At 41.8% G+C, this 23093-nt stretch overlaps 1 protein-coding gene across 1 annotated transcript in view; it reads right to left on the reverse strand.

Moving 5' to 3' along the window:
- Usp3 (ubiquitin specific peptidase 3) overlaps positions 1-23093 on the reverse strand; it is a 79357-nt gene that overhangs the window by 18835 nt on the left and 37429 nt on the right. The window contains exons 4-8 of the mRNA XM_051156701.1: positions 14480-14563; positions 11827-11908; positions 9853-9935; positions 8158-8271; positions 6961-7074 (exon numbers count right to left, since the gene is read on the reverse strand). Coding sequence (XP_051012658.1) covers positions 6961-7074; positions 8158-8271; positions 9853-9935; positions 11827-11908; positions 14480-14563 — 477 coding nt within the window. The remainder of the gene's footprint in view (positions 1-6960; positions 7075-8157; positions 8272-9852; positions 9936-11826; positions 11909-14479; positions 14564-23093) is intronic.

Raw genomic sequence — 23093 nt, forward strand, 5'->3', positions numbered from 1 at the left:
TAATAAAATAAAATCAAAGAGAGAAAAAAGAGCCGGGCACGGTGGTGCACACCTTCAATCCCAGTACTCAGGAGGCAGGTGGATCGCCGTGAGTTCGAGACCAATCTGGTCTAAAGAGTGAATCTAGGACAGCCAGGGCAACACAGAGAAACCCTGTCTCAAAAAACCAAATAAGTAAATAAATAAATAAATTTAAAATGTAATGTATTCTAAAACTATAATAAAAGTGTCCTATACACATTACACAATTAAGGTTCTCCATAAGTGGCAAACTGTTCTGATGACTTTAGAGTCACTCTTTCAAACACAGTTCCACGAAAGTTCTTTCATTCACAGTTTCCCTTAATATATATTTTGCTCTTTCCTAGAAATTACAGATTATGAAGTCTCCCTAATTAAAGGAACTTTAAAATCAAAAGTAAGTTTATTCACTATAAATTGTCTTATAGAATATATATATGCTCCAATACTTCTCAAGTTAGTATGAATAAAAGTGTCAAAGTGGGACTGGAGAGATGGCTCAGAAATTAAAAGCACAGGCTGCTCTTCTTCCAAAGGTCCTGAGTTCAATTCTCAGCAACCACATAATAGCTCACAGCCGTCTATAATCAGATCTGGTGCTCTCTTCCGGTATGCAAGCATTACACGCAAGCAGAACACTGTATACATAATAAATAAATCTTTTTTTTTTTTTTAAAAAAACTGTTCAAGTGCAACCTGACAAAGTGCACAGTCCGAAACACCCAAAGCTAGTCCTTCACCCGCACACAAGCCTGCTCCCCACAACACCCACCTGTTCTCATGGCTCAAAGGTAAGATCAGTGTCCCCTGTGATTCTACCACAAACAAAAATTTCACTCTTTCCCAAATAATCTGTCACATTTTTTTTCTAAAATATACCATGCAAGTCAACACCCAGTAGTTAAAATAATTTCTATTTTCATGAGGTAAGCACATATCCATCCCTTTAAACAATGTCTGATGAATGTTAAGGGATTTCCCAGTTACACTGTGATTCTCTGATGCCCTAAACATTCTCCTCAACTTACACAAGCTCACAGACAACTGTTCTATACAGGTAAGTTATGAGTTGCTTTTCTAAAATTTGAAATTTAGCAAAACCAAAGTTATTGCTTTTCTTCTGATTCTGACTAAAATGCACTTATATCCCTTAAGAAATACATAGGTGGGCTAGAGAGATGGCTCAGCCATTAAAGGCTGGATTCACAACCAAAAACATACTAAAAACAATCCTAGCACTTGGGAGGCAGAGACAGGAATATCTCCTGAGTTCAAAGACAGCCTGTTCTACATAGTGGGTTCTAGGTCAGCCATGGACACATAGTGAGACCCTGTCTTAAACAAAAACAAAATCAAAAGCAAAAGAAAAAAAAAGAAAAATATAGGCACATAGATTCATCTTATTTGACTTTTTTTTTTTTTTTTAAACTTCATTCCATAAAATATAATGTGTTCCTTATAATTCTTTTTTTTTTTTTAATATTTTCTTTTGGCTGGGTGTGGCAATGCACATCTTTAATCCCATCACTGGGGGCACAGAGGCAGTCAGATCTCTGTGAGTTCAAGGCGAGCCTAGTCTACATTTCAAGTTCTAGGACAGCTAGGGCTACATAGAAAGATCCTGTTTCAAAGAAGTAAAAATAAATAAGAATTTTATTTCCTGTGGATGAATATTCACATTCATGTCTGTGCACCATATGAATGCCTGGTGCCCACAGGAAGCCAGAAGTTGATGGATCCCCTGAACTGAACTTGGCAACTGTGTGAGCCACCATGTGCATGCTGGGAATCAAGCACAACCCCTCTGCAAGAACAAGCATTCTTAACCAATGAGCCATCTCTCCAGTGCCCTATAACTCATTTCATCTTAAAGACTTTTAGATAAGTCAATGAGTCTGTTAAGTATTAGTATTTTATATTCTCAACTGTTTCCCAGTTATACAATCTAGGGTTCAGAATCCTGTGACAGACCAGAATTAAGAGACAAAAATAACAGGGTTCTTTATTATCAATTGTTAGACCTAAGATTATCCTCTTCTTTGATGTCTACAGAAAGACTAACAGAAGACCTGTCAAAATGGTGATGTGAGAAACCACACTGCAAATACAGGATGCCTAAAGGACCTGGAAGTGTCCTTTCTAAATGGAAGGCCGAGACAGAGACGCACTGTTGGAGCACAGCACAGCAGAACAACTTGTGATACAACAGAGACACACGTTATAAAGACAAATCACTGCTCTGATAAGGAATAGCCACATAAATGGTTATCTATTGTGTACCTGGTCGAGTGTGAGAGCAAATATTCTGAATAATGAAAGCATCCCAATTGCCATGCCAATTGCCTTGGTACCAGCTAGGCAAAGAATAGTGTACAAGATGGTTAGGACCAATGAGGAGCAGCCTGGAAGCAGCAGGCGTGGCGTGGCGTGGCGTGGATGCCGTAACCATGAGGCAGAAGCAGGACGATCAACAAGTGTCAGACTTGCTGAGACAACGAACTATGACCTCATTTCAAAGGGGGGAAAATCAAGATTATTTTACGTAAGTAGAGCATGTATTTCCCTCAGCTACTCAGGAGACTGAGGCAGGAGGATCATAAGTTCAAGCCAGCCTGAGAAACCTAATGAAGCCCTGTCTCAAACTAAAAAGGGCTGAGGATAACTCAGTGGTAGAGCACATGCTTAATATGCACAAGACCCTAGGTCCAATTCCTAACCCCACACTAGAAAAGGAGTTCGACAGACAGTGGTGGCGCACACCTTTAATCCCAGCACTCAGGAGGCAGAGGCAGGTGGATCACTGTGAGTTCAAGGCCAGCCTGGTCTACAAAGCAAAGTCCAGGACAGCCAAGGCTACACAGAGAAACCCTGTCTGGAAAAACAAAACCAAAAAACCAAAAAGGGGGTTGGAGAGATGGCTCAGAGGTTAAGAGCACTGTCTGCTCTTCCAGAGGTCCTGAGTTCAATTCCCAGCAACCACATGGTGGCTCACAGCATCTACAATGAGATCTGGTGCCCTCTTCTGGTGCGTAGGCACACATGGAGGAAGGATACTGTATGTATGTATGTATGTATGTGTGTGTGTATATATATATAATAAATCTTTAAAAATTAAACAAAAAAGATTTTTAAAAAACAAAAAGGGAGGGAGAAGAGGGAAGAGGGGGAGAGAGAGAAGTAATACATGCTTCTTTAATGTCCATCAGCCTAGGATAAATATCCTCTAAACTACCTAAAACATAGCAGAGTTTTCTTTTTCCTTGAGTATAGGGGAACAAGGTTTTACTGTGCATGTAGCCCACCTCAAACCTGCAATTTTCCTGACCTTGTCCTGAGAGCTAGGATTGTAGATGTGTGTCATCACACTTGGCCCATTAATGGCTCTTGACTAAATGACCTATTACTACACTGTTTGCATACCTGGTGGAATTTTAAGTTCTATTCATATTTAAAATATATTTTAACACAGAAAGTTATGTTCTACAAAGTCAAGGCAAATCGAGTTGTACATGGAAGCAGAAATGGCAAGTAGATATAAAATACAAGTGAATACCACATAACCTGCTTTATTTATTTTATGTGCACTGGTGTTTTGCTTGCATGTATGTCTGCATGAGGCTGCCACATTCCCTGGAATAGGAGTTACAGTAATGAGCTGCCATGTGGGTGCTGGGAATTGGACCTGTGTCCTTTAGAAAAGTGGTAGTGCTCTTACCTGCTGAGCCCTCTCTCCATCCCCCCTGACTTGATTTATAAAGAGGCTTACATGGAGTAAATATCTAAAGCTGGATCCTAAAGAAAGAGGTAGGGATCACAAAACAAATACCATAGGAGAAGCAGGTGACACAGACACCAAGACCACATGACAAACTCATGTTGATGGAAGCAAGAATAACAGAGGCTAGCACAAAAGACCATCTAAAGTATAAGAGCACAAACACTCTGATCCAGCAAGTTCCACTTTCAGGTAACTAGACACGTATACATAAGACTGTTCATCTCAGCACTGTTAGGAACAGCAACACACACACGTAGAAACAAATATACAGAAGTACAGGAAAAGGACTATCACATGTAATTATCACCTATGTTTAGTTACAGGCTCTCACTTGAGCATGTAAAGATTCCATCACTGGAAGCATACATGGAGATCTAGTAATCGGTTGCTTCCAGAAAGCAGAAAGATGGTAAGGAACTAGAGTGCAAAGAAAACATTCTCCACCTATTCTAATCCTAGTCTTTTACATTTTGAACCGCGTGTATTTTGCCTACTAAAGTAAATTTTAATGTATTTTTCTTAAAAAAAAAAAAAAAAGAGTTGGGGCTAGAAGGACCTGAAGGGGACAGGAGCTCCACAAGAGCAGAGCTAACAAATCTGGGCCCAGGGGACCTACAGAGACTGATGCACCACCAAGGGCCATGCATGGAGAGGACCTAGACCCCTGCTCAGATGTAGTCAATAGGCAGCCCAGTCTCCATTTGAGTCCCATAATTTGGGGAGCAGGGGCTGCCTCTGACATGGACTCTGTTGCCCAGTCACTGGTCACTCCCCCCTGGCGGGGCTGCCTTGCCAGGCCACAGAGGAAGAAGATGCAGGCAGTCCAGATGAGACTTGATAGGCTGGGGTCAGATGGTAGGTGAGGAGGTTCCCCTTTTCTGAGGACTAGTGGAGGCAGGAGGAGGAGGGAGGGTGGGACCAGGAGGAGACAAGGGATAAACTAAAAATAAAAAAATAAAAGTAAAAGACGGGCAAGGCTAGGCATCCTAGGAAGTCACACATATAACTAAGTGTCGCACACTGGAAAGGGCCAAAATGGGAAGCAATTTCCTTGCTAGGCTTTCGGTCCCAGTAGAGGGGAGCTACCTCGACGTGTACACAAAAACTGCCGCCTGCACGCATGGTTTTCCCCGTGCTCACTTCATACATGAACAGCCCTACTTCTACATGCCTGCTTGTGTTTCTGAACCCTCAAATCTCATCCCAGGGATCAGTTTCCCCCGGCCTTGTCTTGTACTAATCAAGGAACACAGGCTTTCCAAACACAAAAACAATTTGGAGTTATAAATAAGTAAAACAGCATAATTCAAGACAGCGTGCTTCCACATAGCCATGGTTTAAGAACCACACTTACCCACCCAAAGAGCTCAGTGGCACTGCCATCAGCATCCTCACAGAACCCACATGGAGGCCCCAGCCCCACCTCACCTGTGTACTGTGTGGTGATAATCAAGACCTACATCTTCTACAAAGGCAGATTCTTTGATTACATGAAAACAGGAAACAGTCTCAATCACTGCAGAACCAGAAGGAAGCCCAGCTGACGCTGAGCAGTAATGGAGGAGATATCACAACTTCCGGGTATCAGGAATTACCCCAGAGGCTCAGGTAACTACCCTAACCTGCCTATCTCTTCTTAGGTTCTTTATCCGCAGGAATACTAGAATCAGTAAATTCAACCATTAAATAAGCCGTGCTCACAGCTGGGCTACAGAAACCAGAAAGGGTGGGGATGCATCAAGGTTTGGAGGAAAAGCTAATTGAACTTTATCAAAATATGGAGAAGTTTCAAACATTCAAAATGGAAGGGCCATGCTCGCCCTGGGAACCAAGGAAGCTGCACCACGGTTTTACTCAGGAACATCTGCTATGAACCAACTCCTAAACACTCCGGGCTCTAATTCTGGTCAGACCACCAAGAAGATGTGTAAGACTGAACAAGTTGCTTCTCTGTTTTGACTTCTCTAAACTTAGGAATAACACTTCCTGCCTTGGCCAAAATGCTTTGTTGCTTGGTTTTGGGTAGGATAAAGTACTCAGGGCTTGCCACAGAGTGGACGTGCAATGACCGTGAACGGCCATATGTTAAGATCGAGCCTGATGAGTGCCATCCCATCCCACCAACCCTCACTTCTGCTTTTCCTACCTTAGCGTCAGGAAACTCTAAGAGTCTCTGGAGTCCCTTCTGAGAAGAATGACATGTAAGTTTCCTTGAAAACAAAGACCAGGGCTAACAGTGCTTAAGTCAAAGGCTGGACTCATTTGGTAAGTAGTAAATTAGAGGTTTGGTTTTTAACCTTTTAAACATTTCTCTATGTTAAAAGGTACAAAATATATTAATCGTCACTACAGTGTTTTTTTTAAACAAGGAAGGATATATGCAAAGTGCCAAATCATGACTTCTAAGAGCTACAACTTACTTCAATTAAAAAAAAAAAAAAATCAGCCAACCGTGGCAACACTGGCAGTACCATACATCTGTAATGACCTGATTTCTCACAGGGACGGAAACCAAGAGAGGTAGGACAAGCTATCAGAGAAAGGACAGGTGACTAAATAGAATTGGTCCTACTATTGCCCAAAGTGTGATTTCTAATTAACATAGATAATCACTCTAGAGCTTTAGAGCCTGGACAGCACAGCGCCCGACTGTGGCTTTCCACTGGTTTTGTTTCACTTTGTGTGTGGTAGAAGTGCAAATTGAACCTGTGGCCGTGCACATACCAGGCTAGAGCTCTACCACTGAGCCCCAGCCCTCAGTTCATTCTTTAAAAACGGGGAGATGGTTCAGTAGTGACGAGCACTAGCTGCTCTTTCAGAGCACCAGAGTTCAATTCCCAGCACACACGTGGCAGTTCACAACTGTGTGTAACTCCAGTTCCAGGGGTTCTTACGCCCTCACACAGACATACAGGCAGAACACCTGAACATAAAAATAATAAATAGAATTTTAAAAAAGACTTGAAAAAAAACAAGGAACTTTTGTCATCCACTACATGTTCCTAGTACACACAGGCCTTCTAAATAAGCCAGGGTTTCCTCAGTCCCTTTGTTTGTCTAATAAGAGAACAGCTTGGAGCGCCTGTGGTACTACCAATTTTTAAGAGCTGAAAAGCAGCGGAAAGAAGGCAGACATACTCTGCGCCCTCTTCCATACTTACCTGAAGTTAGGCATGATCTTCCAGACAACATAGAACAAGGACTCGGGACTAAATGCAGTCTGGCTGCCTTGCCATAAAGCACATAATGTCTTTCTGAACTCTTCTACCAGAGACCTGGAATAGAGGAGGGAGGTAGCTTTAGCATTTTCGAAAGGCCACTATTTCAACACAGTCGATTCAGCTGTCTAAAATACATAATAAAAATTGAAAATTCTCAAGGGTTTAGAGCTACCACGCAAAAGCATGTCAAAGACCCACATAAACAGCAGTACTGTTGATAAACTGATTTTTAATTGTATGGTGGTTATCTTTGAGCGTGTTCAGGTACTATCATTTTGTTCACTGAATTTAAGAGAAATACATAGGACAGTAAAGCAGTGGATTATTTACAAGCAAATCACTCAAGCACGTTCATTTTAAAAGCAACAGAACATCCCTGCCCCATCTCCTGCATGCTTACTTCTTCACCTCAGGGGCCTGTTCATCTCTGCCTCAGTGAGTGCACATGATCACAAGGCTGCTTCTGGGCTTAGACCACACAGTGACCCTTAGACCTAAATCTAGAAGAGACTTTCTCTTGTTGTTTTTGGTTTTGGTTTGGCTTGTTTTGGTGACAGGATCTCACCATGCACCGGGCTATCTTGGAACCCGCTGTATAGATCAGGCTGGCCTCAGACGCAAACTCCTCTGCTTCTGTTGGGTTAAAGGCGTGCCCATGCCCACCATGTCCAGCCTGCAGGACTGCTTTTGTTTAGGTTTGTTTCATTTCTGACAAGAACTTCTATTACTCTATACTTAACCCTCTAAACTAATCTGTTTTCCTCCCAGCATACATCCCAGAGAGACTTCCAGCTCTCTCTCTCCTGATGTCTCCTGGACCTTTCCCCTGGCTCCATCCCCTACTTCCTCTTCTAACTCCTCCCCCCCCCCTGGCTGGCAGAAGTCCAGCCCTAGTCTATCCCCTGCTCAGTGACTGGCTATAAGCTGCTTTATTGGCATATCAGGGAACAAACAACTGGGGAGCAGAGTTTATACAACACTGAGAAAGGAAATTCTCAGGACAAGGATGGCACCACATGTGGGCATTTAAGAAGAGCTTTATAAAATCTACTTGTTAGCTTAAATAATATAAAAATCACCAGAGAGATTCATTTGCTTTGCAGGTCAAAGCCAGAAAGGAGAACTCCAGTAACTCACACATTGCTGTCCCCTTGGCTCCTGGTATGGTATGTCCGCCTTCCTGCTGTTTTTCCATTCCTTAACTCCACAGCAGGCAGTTCTTTGAAATAGCAGCAAAACTGCTCAATGTTACTATTTTAAAATGAAATGAAGGAAATTATTTTTTAAAGAAAAGAATTTAAAAGACAGTTAAAAAAAAAACAGTTCTACAAAATCTACACAACAATTTATAAAATATGACCTTTTTTTTCCTTTGGAGACAGGGTTTCTCTGTGTATCCCTGGCTGTCCTGGACTAGCTTTGTAGACCAGGCTGGCCTCGAACTCACATCGATCTGCCTGCCTCTGCTTCCCTGAGTGCTGGGATTACAGGCGTGCGTCACCACGCCTGGCTAAAATATGATCTTTCAATTAAACAGTATACAATGCAATTCTGTTTACTTTAAACCCTCAGTCTAAGAAATAGCACATATGTACATCTGTGAGGGGATTTCCCTTCCATGATAGGTTATCCTGCCCCTCTTCACCTCCCCCTTTCTCCCCATGCCTTCCCTCCAGATCTCCCCTTCTCTTGCCTTGAACTTCCTTTGTGGTAGCTGAGAATGACCTCAGGCTTCTAGTTCCCTTGCCTTACTTCCCAAGCGCTGAGGTTGCACACATGCAACCAGCACACCTCACACCAGGGCCTGATATGCACTTGAGGTGCTCCCTATCAACTGAGCTACGGCCCAGCTTTCACTTTAGGGTGCTTGTTTCCAGGTATTCAATAAAACAATTTCCTCAAATAAAGCAAACCATGAAACCAACCATATTAATTAGACATACTATGTAAGATTTACAGGGACTTATAATACAGACGTGAGACACACAGACACACACACACACACACACACACACACACACACACACACACACACACACACGAACAAACTAGAAGTAACTAGAATTCTTTGAGGAAGAAGAGGTGAGTGGAAAGGCAAAGTCCTTAAGGCAGATTCAGTGTCACTTTGCTTTGTCTGGAGTGTGACTTGGGAAGATAACTGACTCCAGCCTTTGATGCCTCATTAAACTCTAAAGTATTAAAACCTTCAAAACAGTTTCTTCTACTGAGGTCACCTCTATGGGCCACTTTCTTATTATCTGTCTCCTATGCTGTAAAGTTCTCATGGCTATGATGGAGACTTAACTAGTGGCTAAAATAAGCTCTACACCAGGTCCCCTGTAGCCCAGGGCTCTACAGATATAGCACTCGGCCAGGCACCTTTTATGTTTTCAATGAAGGTTGTGGTTTTTAAACTTATCTTTTCCTTCTCTAATTGAGGTCTGGCTATGTTGCCGGGCTTGAGCCGGCCACCTTTCTGCCTTAGCTTCCTGAGCAGCTGAGACTGGGATAAAATAGGAGAGAAACATGCCCTAAAATATTTCTTATCCCACCTTTCACAGAGGTGCCCCAATCCTTCCTGTAACTACTCAACAAGCAAAGGGAAATAAAAGCTAAAATGATTTTCTAACAAAAAGTGCTTGAAGGAGTTTAGAGAAATTACATTACTTATTCTTCCCTCCTACTCTATGAGGTAGGAACCATTCTCTCAATTTTACTGATTGAGGGGGGCGAAAAAGCACAGGAACTAGAGTTAGAGGCAGAACACAGGTGTGAAAACTGAACCTTTGCTCTTGATGTCGAATACTTAAACCTTACTGTAGCATTCATTACCTGAGTGACTGAAGAATAGCATTCATGAAACACGTGTTGCCCAAGTTCCGAAGGCCTGTGGCACAAATGGCAGTCGTACTTCCCTGTAACATGGGAGAAGAGGCCGTCAGTGTTGCCAGGGATGGCTAGCTGTTTCAAACAACTAAGTCAAGCCACGGCCTCTGTCTGAAACCCCAGCACCCGCCTATCTGAAGTATTTCTTTCCCTTTTCTGCCCAGTGACTATTCCAGACAAATTCTCTAGGCTATATGAGGGCACAAATGTCTTAGTGTCTATTCCGGAGAAAATAAGCCTCAGTAAGTACCATGGATGCAAGCAAACAGGGAAATGCATTTTAAGTTAATATATTTATAAGAGTCTATTAAAAATATAAATTGAAAAATCACAAACATGTAAACCCCAACTTTTAACTGAAAAGCATGCTCAACTGACATGTTTTCCTAGCAGTGGCCATGAACCATAAAGTACTACCTGAACATCTTAAAAGTCAGAGGCTTGGTTTTCTGATTAGTTCTATAAATGTCCCCAAGATATCTGAATACTATACCAGGAAGTAAACCCTCTAGTCCAATCCAAACCATCTCTGCCTATAATTCAGATCGCTAAGAGAGCATCTTAGCTATTTCTTCCAAAAATCCTTAAGACTTAAGGCGCATGTCCAGTAACAGCAAAGGCTTAAACGCAAGACAAAAATGCTGCTGAGTAATTAAAAAATATGTAGTGACTTTAAAACTTTAAAATGAGTGGTTTCCAAAATAAGGATGAATATATGGGAAAACAACATTAAAGAAGCCTTGAGGCAAAAACCAAAAAACTCCCAAGAGCTTAGACCAATATAATCCAGGGAAAGGAGAAAGGATAAATTAAAAGATAAACTCAAACTGCTCTCAGCGTCCAAGTCAGGGTCTAGCACAGCTGCCTTATCAGACCATCAGATATAACCAGCTAGGCCCACTCGTATTTGAAGTCCAGCATAGTTTTAATGTCAGCTTGACACAAACTAAAAAGTCATCTCAGAAGAGGAAACCTCAATTAAGAAAATTCCTTAATTACACAAAGAAACCCTGTCTTGGAACAAAAAGAAAAGAAAATGCATTCATAAGTTCAAGCCGTAGGCAAACCTATAGGGCATTTTCCTAATTAGTAATTGATGAGGAAGGGCCCAGCCATTGTAGATGAGGCCACCGGATATGGTGGTCCTGGATTCTATACGCAGGCTGAGCAAGCCATGGGAACAAGCCAGTGAGCAGCGCCCTCATGGCCTCTGCATCAGCTCCCGCCTCCAGGTCCCGGCCCTGCGTGAGCTCCTGCCCTGACTTCAGTGATGAGCTGTGATATAGAGGTATAAGGCAAGCAAACCCTTTCCGCTCCAAGTTGCTTTGGCCACGGTGTTTCATCAGAACAATAATAACCCTAATGAAGGAAACCAGGATCTCTCAGAGGGAAAGCCACAGAAAGTGCCTAAGAAAGCACTGAGAGAGAACTGCTTGGACTGCACGTGCAGGGTGCAGTGGCCCACACCTTTAACCCCAGCCCACAGAGGCAAACAGCTTGTTTTGTTTTGTTCTAGTTCAAGGCCAGCCTGGTCTACATAGAAAGTTCCACGCTGGCCAGAACTATGCAGTAAGCCCCTGTCTCAAACAACAACAAAAACAAAACAAAAACACAGTAAATGGCTTGCAGGGTGGTGCACACCTTTAATCCCAACATGGGGGAAGCAGGGGCAGACAGATCTCTGAGTTTGAAGCCAGCCTTGTCTACATAGAGAATTCTAGGATAGCCAAGGCTACATAGACCATCTCCCAAAGGCAGAGATGTGGGGTGAGAGTAATAATTTGCAAACATATTTGCAAAACACTTCAAATCAAGGCAAACATCAATAAAAGTTTGTAACAGGTAAGGGCACTTGTTAGAGCTGTGACAAGCAGTGATTAGATCTTAACTCTAACCTAGGAATAGGTTTTAATTACTTACATTTACTTTTAATAACTTGCTGTTTAGTGATGGGTTTTCCAATAATTTTCTTTTTCTATGCCTGTCAGCTGCAAAAGCTGAGCTATTAAAATATAAACAGTTAAAGAGACATTAATGAATACATGCTACACAGCAGACCAAAGGATAAACTCAAGCTGCTCTCTATCAGCATCCACGGCACACAGTCCTGCCTGGCTGCTTTATCAGGCCATCAAGTGAGCAGCCAAGCCCACTCGTACCTGAAGTGAACTGAGGCTTTCCTGCTTGGAAATCCCCACTGCTCCTCCACAGCAGGGGAGAGCTAGATGGTTCTCCCAACAAAGCTAGCCATAAAATAAGCTTCAAAATCCAGAGAATCTGTTCCTCATGACAAAAGGAAAACCTGATTGTACACGACTGATATGAAACATAACAACTAGTCTCAAATAATAAACCTTGTCTTTCTTAATTTGGACACGTGTCGTATTTCACTCATTTGCCTTAGTGGACTAACAGGGTCTGAGAATATATACGCTGTATACTGCAAAAGACATTTCAAAATAAACCTCAACTACATTTAAAATTATTTAAATTTTTTCATAACAAAATATTTTCCTTAAAATTCAGAGTCACTCCCACTCTCTAAATATCTCTTTAAAGTTAGTATCAGGAGAGCTAATCTGAAGAAAATAAAAGTTACCACTGAACAGTATAGGCCAATTCTTTTCTACCATTTAAAATCACCAAAGACATATTTTTCTTTTTCTTTCTTTCTCTCTCTCTTTTTTTTTTTTAGTTTTTTCAAGACAGTGCTGGGATTAAAGGCGTGTGCCATCATGCCCAGCGACATTTTTCTTTCTTTTTTTTTTAGTTTTTTGTTTTTTGTTTTTTTTTTTTTTTTGAGACAGGGTTTCTCTGTGTAGCCTTGGCTGTCTTGGACTCACTTTGTAGACCAGGCTGGCCTCGAACTCACAGCAACCCATTTGCCTCTGCCTCCTGAGTGCTGGAAGTAAAGGCGTGTGCCACAACGCTGGGTGACATATTTTTCTTTCCATAGCTTCCAGATGAACTACTATGTCTTTGGGTCTAATGTCAGTTGCTTCAAGCCACTTGTGACAAGATGTAGGGCCTAGCTCCAGCATTAAAAAATTCTTTCACCAGTTCTGAAAATGAGAAAGTCAAACGAACAGTGTCCATATGCTTAGTGAACATGAGTAACACCTTTTGGGTTTAAACTACCTAAGTAAAGCATCTGGTTTTTAAAAAATATAAGTTATTCTATTTTATTCTATTATTCTCAAAATAGTAGAATCCTCTAGACCAGAGAGCTTCTCAACCTGTGGTCATGGCCTCTTTGGGGGCTGAACAGCCTTTTCATGAGGGCTTCATCTCAGGTGTTTACATTACGACTCAGTAGCAAAACTACAGTTTGTAAGTATCAGCAAAATACTCTCATGGTTGGGTCACCACAACATGAGGAACAGCATTAAAGGGTCACAGCACTAGATAGGTTGAGAACCACTGCTCTAGACCCATACAATGCAAGAAAATGGCCCGTTGCCATTGTATGTAGCTATTTAAACTTAGACTTAATTAAAACTGAAAATCAGTTTCTCAGAGACCTAGAAGCTTTTCAGCACCTCTGCCTGTCAGACACAGCCCCATGCTGCTCATCTCCAATTCAAGAACTAAAAGCACTTTGGAAAGTAAGTAGCCAAAAGATGACACAAGTATCTTGACTATTTTGGTTCTTCCCTTTCAGTTTTATAATCTATTCAGGCAATGAGATGTGCATTAAAAGGCTTAGTTGACAAAGACACTGTACAGTGTTGGAACAGCATGTTTCCTCTATGTCTATTATTTGTAAATATTCTTAATAGATTACACTTACAGCATCAAGAGTGCTCTAAATGGCGTATTTTTATAATACTTTCAACACACCAACCAATTGCCAAAACAAATCAGATGGACCTGACAGTGTGGGTGGTCTGTGACGAGCCATACAGATTTCACCTGAGGCAGCTGTCACTCCAGGGCCATGCAGCTTCAAAGGCATTGTGAGGTGGCTTCCTAGTTACCATTTCAGCTCTGGACCCAGGGAGTTTTATCTGAATAAGCAATATGGCTATAGCAAAAAAAAGTCTTCACATAAATTCTTCAGTTTCTTTAGGGTCACAAAGCATCCATAGATTTGTAATTTCAAGGTCTATGTACTTCTCTTCTCCTTCCTCCCCCCCCCCCCAAAAAAAAAGATTGAAGTCCTATGCTGTAGTTTCTTTGCAAAATGCACACTCAGACACTGGAACCTAACTTCTCTTAAAATAATACAGAAATCTGTATTTCTAAGCTGATCTTCAATTCAGCAAAAACTTTCTAATGCCAAATGCTTCTTTAATTATCTTCATGTCCTTTTATGTTGCTTCCTTGCAACCACCAAATTTTTCCTTGTAAGTGAACTGAATCATTTAAAAACAGACTCTTGGACCTTGGATGTGGTTCACAGTAAGTACTGAGTAAAATACAGGCAGAGTTTAGATATCTAGCCCCAAGGCTTTGCTTATCAACATTTCAAACTGCATTCATATCATTATGGTTACAAAGCTCTCAAAAACAAAACAAAAAACCACTTGGTGACTCTGAGAGGCCCCTTCCCTTTCCAGGACCCACTACTCACTTTTCCAAGTTCTGTAAGTGTTCTCTCACTTTCTGTACCAGGCCCAGCTTGGTGTCATTGACCACAAAATCGTCACATCGATAACTGCAAAGAAAATACTAATCAGTGCTTATAAAAAGCTTGAGAAAAGTGCATCAGTGGAGTGCTGAAAGGCCTGACTGCTGCCAGCAGTCACAGGCTCCACAGGCCACTGTGCTCTGTTGAGCGCAAAGAGGATTTGGATTCCACAACGGAATGGTTTTAAGAGCCTTTTCTTAAAGCCGCATAGGCAATGAACAGGGTCTTTACACATTTTTATTTAAAAGCTCTTCAGTTCATCTTTTGAAAACACAATAAGCTGCTACATAAGCCACATGTTGTTAGAGGAGCATAACATGAAAAGGAAGCAAGGCCAAGGTGTACCCATCTCCTGCTGCATTATAAAGAAGAGACAAGGTGTACCCATCTCCTGCTGCATTATAAAGAAGAGACAAGGTGTACCCATCTCCTGCTGCATTATAAAGAAGAGACAAGGTGTACCCATCTCCTGCGCATCATAAAGAAGAGACAAGGTGTACCCATCTCCTGCGCATCATAAAGAAGAGACAAGGTGTACCCATCTCCTGCCGCATTATAAAGAAGAAGAGACAAGGTGTGCCCATCTCCTGTGCATCATAAAGAAGAGACAAGGTGTACCTATCTCCTGCTGCATTATAAAGAAGAAGAGACAAGGTGTGCCCATCTCCTGCCGCATCATAAAGAAGAGACAAGGTGTACCCATCTCCTGCGCATCATAAAGAAGAGACAAGGTGTACCCATCTCCTGCCGCATTATAAAGAAGAAGAGACAAGGTGTACCCATCTCCTGTGCATCATAAAGAAGAGACAAGGTGTACCTATCTCCTGCCGCATTATAAAGAAGAAGAGACAAGGTGTGCCCATCTCCTGCCGCATCATAGAAAAGAGACAAGGTGTGCCCATCTCTTGCCGCATCATCAAGAAGAAGAGACAAGGTGTACCCATCTCCTGCGCATCATAAAGAAGAGACAAGGTGTACCCATCTCTTGCGCATCATCAAGAAGAAGAGACAAGGTGTACCCATCTCCTGCTGTATCATAGAAAAGAGACAAGGTGTACCCATCTCCTGCCACATCATCAAGAAGAAGAGACAAGGTGTACCCATCTCCTGTGCATCATAGAGAAGAGACAAGGTGTACCCATCTCCTGTGCATCATAGAGAAGAGACAAGGTGTACCCATCTCCTGCCAAATCACAAAGAGACAAGGTGTACCCATTTCCTGTGCATCATAGAGAAGAGACAAGGTGTGCCCATCTCCTGCCAAATCACAAAGAGACAAGGTGTGCCCATCTCCTGCCACATTATAAAGAAGAGACAAGGTGTACCCATCTCCTGCCGCATCATAAAGAAGAAGAGACAAGGTGTGCCCATCTCCTGCCACATCATAAAGAAGAGACAAGGTGTACCCATCTCCTGCCAAATCACAGAGACAAGGTGTACCCATCTCCTGCCACATTATAAAGAAGAGACAAGGTGTACCCATCTCCTGCTGCATCATAAAGAAAAGACAAGGTGGGCCCATCTCCTGTGCATCATAAAGAAAAGACAAGGTGTGCCCATCTCCTTGGCCGCATTAAGTCACACCTTACCGTGACACTTCCTAACCCAAATTAATTAATGGGGAGTTTGGGGGAGAAAAAAAAAAACTAAAGTGAAAAGTAGAGAAAAAGTAATTAAACTGTAGGGATACCTGCATTGAAAAACTAAAAATACATGTTAAACATTTTACTACTAGAGAGAAAATTCTGACGAGTTGGAAAGAACTTCCAGTCCTAGGCTGTACCTTTCAGTACAACAATGAGGATTTGAGAAAAAAAAAATGTTTACAGTATTTTTTTTAAAAACTGCTAGTTTATGTGGTAGCAAGTGAATAAGTCAACACAAGAAACTACACAGAATGAACGTTGGTTTGTTCATTAGCAATCGGTTTTTTTCCTTGAAAAAGGTCAGTTTTAACAAAAATTACTTATAGACTAAGGTTTTTTTATTTTGGGGTTTTGGGTTTTGTTTGTTTGGGTTTTTATTTTTGTTTTCTTCAAGACAGGGTTTCTCTGTGTGGCCTTGGCTGTGCTGGACTCACTTTGTGGACCAGGCTGGCCTGAAACTCAGCAGTCCCCTCCCTGCCTCTGCATCCCACAGTGCTGAGATTACAGGCCTGTGGCAACTGCACTGGCTTTTTGTTTTGTTTTTAATATGCAGCTTTGTATAAAACCACTTGTTTATTAAGCACCAAAAATAATGAAAATAACACTCTGAGCAAACAAAAATTTGAAAGCATAGTGATTAGTAAAAAGTGAGTCATTTGTAGCAGAATCCAAAAAAGTATCTCATATATAAAATTAGTTGATAAAAATGAAAGTGACCAGAAAAAGTAATTTAAGAAAACAATTACACATAAAATTATGACATGATTTATTCTAAGCATTGAAAATTTAAGTGAGTATGTTTAGAGACTTTAGGATGTCACGTATATGATCACTGAACACATATGTCTATCAGGACTCTCTAAGGCGATCTTCAAGTTCTCAGGGTTAACTCCAAGCAAACTTCCACAGCCCAGGATTACCATTCTTTCTAGAATCAAAATGCCTATCAAAAAATGTTTGATTAACCTACCTCCTAATATAAATATTAAGAGGTAATGCCACTGTATCTTTGAAAATCTAAGCTTCGGGTACTTGGTACCTCAGTGAACATTAAACATTCCCTGAAGAGCTAGTTACATTTTCATTTTATGTTTCCATAAATTAATGCATATATTTTGATAAACAGAACCCAAATGTTCAAACAAAAAACCACCCCAATTACCAGCATTCCCTAGGAGACGTAGTCTAAAAGCAACTTCAGACTACAAGATGTTACCACATGTGATCAGAAGTAACCAGTCTAACTACTCTCTAAAAATGGTTGCTTTGTTTAAAGAAATAGGTTTCAAATTAAGTAACTGGTTTCCTTTTTTGTATGTTTGTTTTTGGAGACAAGGTTTCTCTGTGTAGCCTTGGCTGTCTTGGACTCCAGGCTGGCCTGGAACTCACAGCAATTCACCTGCCTCTGCTGGGATTAAAGGCCTGAACCACCACGCCCAGCTGCCTTGGGCTGCTTATGAAAGGGATTCAACCTAGGATATAAAATTACATTAAAGTAACATCTTTTGTTTTGTTTTTGGAGACAGGGTTTCTCTGTGCAGCCTTGGCTGTCCTAGACTCACTTTGTAGACCAGAATGGCCTCAAACTCAAAGAGATCTGCCTCTGACTCCCAAGTGCCGGGCTCAAAGTAAAAGTTTATATACTGAAATATATAGGCTTCTTTGTAACTTTGTTCTGTTCTTGAGGCTCAAGTAGGTCAAGTTGCTTCCTCTCTCAATGAAGCACTTTGCTTTCATTACTAAATTGTAGAGCTGTGCTAATGTGGCTAAACACCAACAGAGAACTGACTTTTAGAAACTTTAGAAACTCACTAACGTGTTTACTCCACAACTAATATAAGGCAAACCCTTCCCTGTTAGTCACAGCTTTAGCCTGGTGGGCTATACTTTGCTTTCATCCTTACAATGTGATTATACAGGTCAGGTGCTGGCATCATTTCCAGCCTTACACAGAACATCACCAATCCTATGTCAACACAGTCAAATGACATTCCTACAAAACAATGGAGAAATGTAGTAGTTTATATCAGTATGTGCAAACAGCAACAGTTACAGGAAGACCTGGTTATGATTGATAAGCAAACTGAAAATATTACCACTTAATAATCATCGTTTTTAATATGAAGATTCAGAACGGAGGTGCTGTGAAGATTTGCTGTTAAATGTAAGACCCTAAGTCCATACCCAGCATCCACATAAAGATGGCATGACAGTATGAGCCTTTAACCCTAGTACCAGGGAATGTAACGGTGGGCACAGAGACAAGAGAACATGGCACATCACGCTCCAGGTTCAAAAAAAATAAGATGAAGAGTAACAGAGGAGGACTAATACTGACCTCTGGCCTCTAAACACACACAGGCAAGTTCAATGAGATATATGTGCATGCATGTATACACTAAACAAACAAAAGAATAGGGAAAAATTACTTTTCCAAAAAGAGGGTTTCCAAGCTGGGTGGGTGGTGCACTCAGGAGGCAGAGGCAGGGGATTGCTGTGAGTTAGAGGCTAGCCTGGTCTCTAAAGAGTGTCCAAGACAGCCAAGGCTACACAGAGAAACCCTGTCTCATGGGAAAAGGGGGGAGATGGGAAGTTCTCTGTGTACCTCTGGCTGTTCTGGTACTGGCTCTGTAGACCAGATTGGCCTTGACCTTAGCAATCTGCCTGCCTCTGCTTCCCAAGTGTCACAAAGTCTGGCCTACTTTTTTTTTTTTTTTCAGAATGAGGAGAAATTTTAACATTCAAATAAAGATATACTATTGAAATAGAAATCAAGTAGAGAGTAGAAGAAAAAATACATACCTTGAAGAAGGTATATCACAAATTAAAGAATAGTAATTGCAACTTGCTATGGCAAAAAAAAAAATTAAAATGCTGTATAAAAAATTTTTGAGATGAAGCACACAAAATAAGGCAAATGTTTCAAAAGTGCATTTTAACATAAAAATTTGCCTTTTGGAAAAAACAAAGAAATTAATCACAACTAGGGATATCAGAAATTAGATGATTTTCAGGCGGCTTAGAGCACCAATTGGTTATCCAATGCCAAATGATCAGCTGTGAAATCATATACACACCAAGCCAGTTGTATTTATATATTTAGGAATACACACACACACACACACACACACACACACACACACACACACACCAACAACTTTTTTAAAAAGGTCAGCCAGGCATGATGGAATACACCTTTATTCCCAGTACTCAGGAGGCAGAAGCAGGGGGATTGCTGTGAGTTTGAGGCCAGCTTGGTCTACAAAATGAGTCAAGTCAGTCAAGGCTACACAGAGAAACCCTGTCTCAAAAACCAAAACTGAAACCAAAACAAAACCAACAAGCCATAAATTTGAAAGAGAACAAAGGGGCTACATAGGAGACGTTGGATGAAAGAAAGGGAAATGGGGGGATGAAAGGAATATAATTTCAAAAATAAAGCTATTCCTTAAAACAGTAAGAGACAATGAAGCTCGGTGTAGTGGTATCTTTAATCCCAGCACTGGGAGGCAAAAGCAGGCAGGCTGATCCCAGCCTGGTCTACATAGTGAATTCCAAGACAGACAGGGCTACATAGTCAAACAAACATACAAACAAATAAATATTAAAAAGGTAAGAGATACTGCCCAACTGATTCTTCATGTGTGCTGTGTCTGAAATGATGTGCAATTTTACTAAGAAATGTCTCAGTATCTCAGAAGCCTGCTTATTTTCTAATGAGAGGCAGAAAAAGGGAATGGATCTGCTAAGAGGAGGTGGGGAGGAAATGAGAGGAGTAGAGGGAAGGGGGACACAATCAGAATATAAATAAATAAATAGCCGTTAAACTCATTATCTCTTACCATGTTTATTTATAATAGCTTTTTAAAAATTATGCTCCTACCATTTCCCACATTTCCCTTTCCTCCCTCCAACCCCTCCCATTGCAGCTCTTCTTCTCACCTAAATTCATGGCCTTTTTTACTTTAATTGCTGGTGTGTGTGTGTGTGTGTGTGTGTGTGTGTGTGTACACACCTGTACACACACTGGAAGTGAACAAAACAAACTGAAGGAAAAGAGACCAAGAGAATACACACACACAAGAGACCCACTGATTCAAATACTCAGGAATCCCATAATGACACTAAACTGGAAGCCATAATATAAATGCAAAGGACCTGTAAGGTGTGTGTGTGAGAGAGATAATATATATGTGTATATATATACACACATGTGTGCATGTGTGTGTGTTCCTAAGTATGTAAATACAGCTGGCTTGGTATGTATGTGATCTCACAGCTGAAAACACACACACACAAACAACAACAACAAAAGAAAAAAGGCCAGCCAGGAAGTACACGCCTTTAATCCCAACACTCTAAAAGGCAAAAGCAGGAGGATCTCTGTGAGTTCAAGGCCAGCCTGGTCTACAAAGTGTAGCTAAGGCTACACAGAGAAACCCTGTTTCAAAAAACAAAACAAAAACCAAGAGTAGTTTGTTTTCCTGGTGAGACTCCCTTGGAGGAAACTAAATTTTCATTTCAGGTGCTCATGGGTTGGCGAAGGCTTCTGCGTCAGGGAAGGGAGCATGTGTCCACTGCTCCTTTCAGCTCTGGGCCCATCTGCTGCAGACCCATGTGGATCCTGGGCACACTGCCTGCGTTTCTGTGCTTTTATTTGTTGTAGACACAGTTGATTTAGAGGGCCTTGGTGTCCTCCATACTTTCTGGCTCTTAAGCTTTCTGCCTTTTCTTAAGCAGGGTTCTGAGCCCTAAGGGGAGGAATTTGATGAAAACATTCCTTTTAGGGCTGAGTGTTGCACGGTCTCTATGTCTGTGAGAAGCTCTCTGTATGCGTTCCCATCTGCTGCAGGAGGATGTTTCTCTGATGATGGCTTGGCAAAGCACTGATCTATAAGTGTAGAAGAATGGCATTTTCTTGCTACTTTTTTCATACATTTAACAGTTATATTTAGTATCTGGTTTTACCTGAAGTCCCCGGGCTATCTAGTTTTGGGTTCTTGGTCACCCAAGCAATGTTGGGTATGGGTTCCATCTCCTGGAATGGGCCTTAAGTCAAATCAGATACTGGTTGGTTTCTTCCACAAGCTTTGTGCCACCATTGCACTAGCCACGTCCTGCAGGCAGTACACCACTGTGGCTCAAAGGGTTTGTGGCTGGGTGATGTTTACATCAACTTCTCCATTCTCAATGAGTTATGTAGGTGTTGTCTTCAGCAATGGGGCCTTGCATTCAGTTTATGGAGACCCACCTGTAGTCTTGGCAACAGCCAAGGGACTCCTCCATTTTGACCACAACTCAATTAGATGTGAAGCAATCTGGGTATTGGAAGCTTCATCTGATAACAAGAGATAGCCAGTTGGGACTCTGTCTCATCATTGGACAATTTCATTAGATTGCATATATATATGGTTTTACTATAGTGTTTCCATTTTGGCCCTCAAATAGCTCTTCTTTTAGACATCTCTCCCTCATCTCCCTCTCCCCTCCCACTCCTTACTTGATCCTCCTGTTGTAGCCCACACCCCCATCCATCCATAACTACGTACTCTATCTCCCTTTCTCAGGGAGCTCTATCTGGCCTCCCTAGTCCCTTACACCTCAACCCTGTGGGTCTGTGGATGGTAGCTTGGTTATCATTGACTAAACAGCTACAAGCCACATGAAACAGAGCCCAGCTGAAAAGATACTTTAGAGCTTTAGAGCTCTCCTGGCTCCTTTGTGACTTGCACTGAGACACTGTGAATAGGTGAAAGTGTGCAAAATTCTGATAGTCTTTGCTGTGCAAGGAAATCTAGAATTCACTATCTCTTCACACTCACAGAAGGTACTGACTATGTACAGTTAGGTTTATTATTTATACTTATGTGAACTTTTATTTAGTGGTATGAGCTCCACTTATAGCAGACTACTTTCCAGGTAAGGAGAAAGGCTCATTTATTTAGTAGAAAGGGAGAAAAACCAAAATAAAAAGCAAAACAAGAACAATTAGGTAAATTGAACATTCAAAAGAAAAAAATAGTATTTACAAAGCATATTTGGGGGAGCTGGAGAGACAGCTTTTCCAGACACAAACTCAATTCCCAGCACCCACAATGGGTTGGCTCAGAAGCCACCTCTAACTCCAGCTCCAGGGGAATCCAACGCCCTCTTCTGGCCTCCACAGGCACCCACATGCATGTGGCACACACTCAAACAGATACATACATATGTGTATGAATTAAAAATAACAATACTCTACTAGCATGGCTGTCCTCTGAGTGGCTCCACCAGCAGCTGACAGAAATGCATGCAGAGACCCACAACCAACCACTGGGAGGAGCCCAGGGATCTATGGAAGGGGGAGTGGAGAAGACAGAAACACTCAGAAGGGACAGGAGCTCCACAAGATCAATAGAACCAACTGACTAGGGCCTGGGGGCCTGCGGAGACTGAAGTTCCAACCAACGACCAGGCATGGACTGGACCAAGGCCCCCTACATGGCTGTAACTGATGGGCAGCTTGGTCCTCGGGTGGGTCCCCTAGTAAGGGAAATGTGGGCTGACTCTGACATGAACTCTGCTGCCTGCTTTTCAATCACTTTTCCCTGGCAGGGCGGCCTGGCCAGGCCACAGGGGAAGAGGATGCCCTCAGTCCTGATGCGACTTAATACGGTGAGGACAGTGGGCAGAGGGGGAACTCCCCTTCTCTGAGGAGTGGGGGGGGGGGGGTCATAGGGAAAACAGGGAGGGAGGGAAGGACAAGGAAGAGGGGGGGGGGGCTATGACCAGGATGTAAAGTGAATAATTAATAAAAGCAAAACTTATTAAAAATTAGAAAGCATGTTTGTCAACATTTGGAGACACTAGATAAGGAAATGGGTAGGAATGACTGCTATCTCTGTGCCTCACCCAGGAGACAAGCAAGCATC

The sequence above is a fragment of the Acomys russatus genome, chromosome 14 (genome assembly GCF_903995435.1).
Source record: "Acomys russatus chromosome 14, mAcoRus1.1, whole genome shotgun sequence".
Taxonomy (NCBI): Eukaryota; Metazoa; Chordata; class Mammalia; order Rodentia; family Muridae; genus Acomys; species Acomys russatus.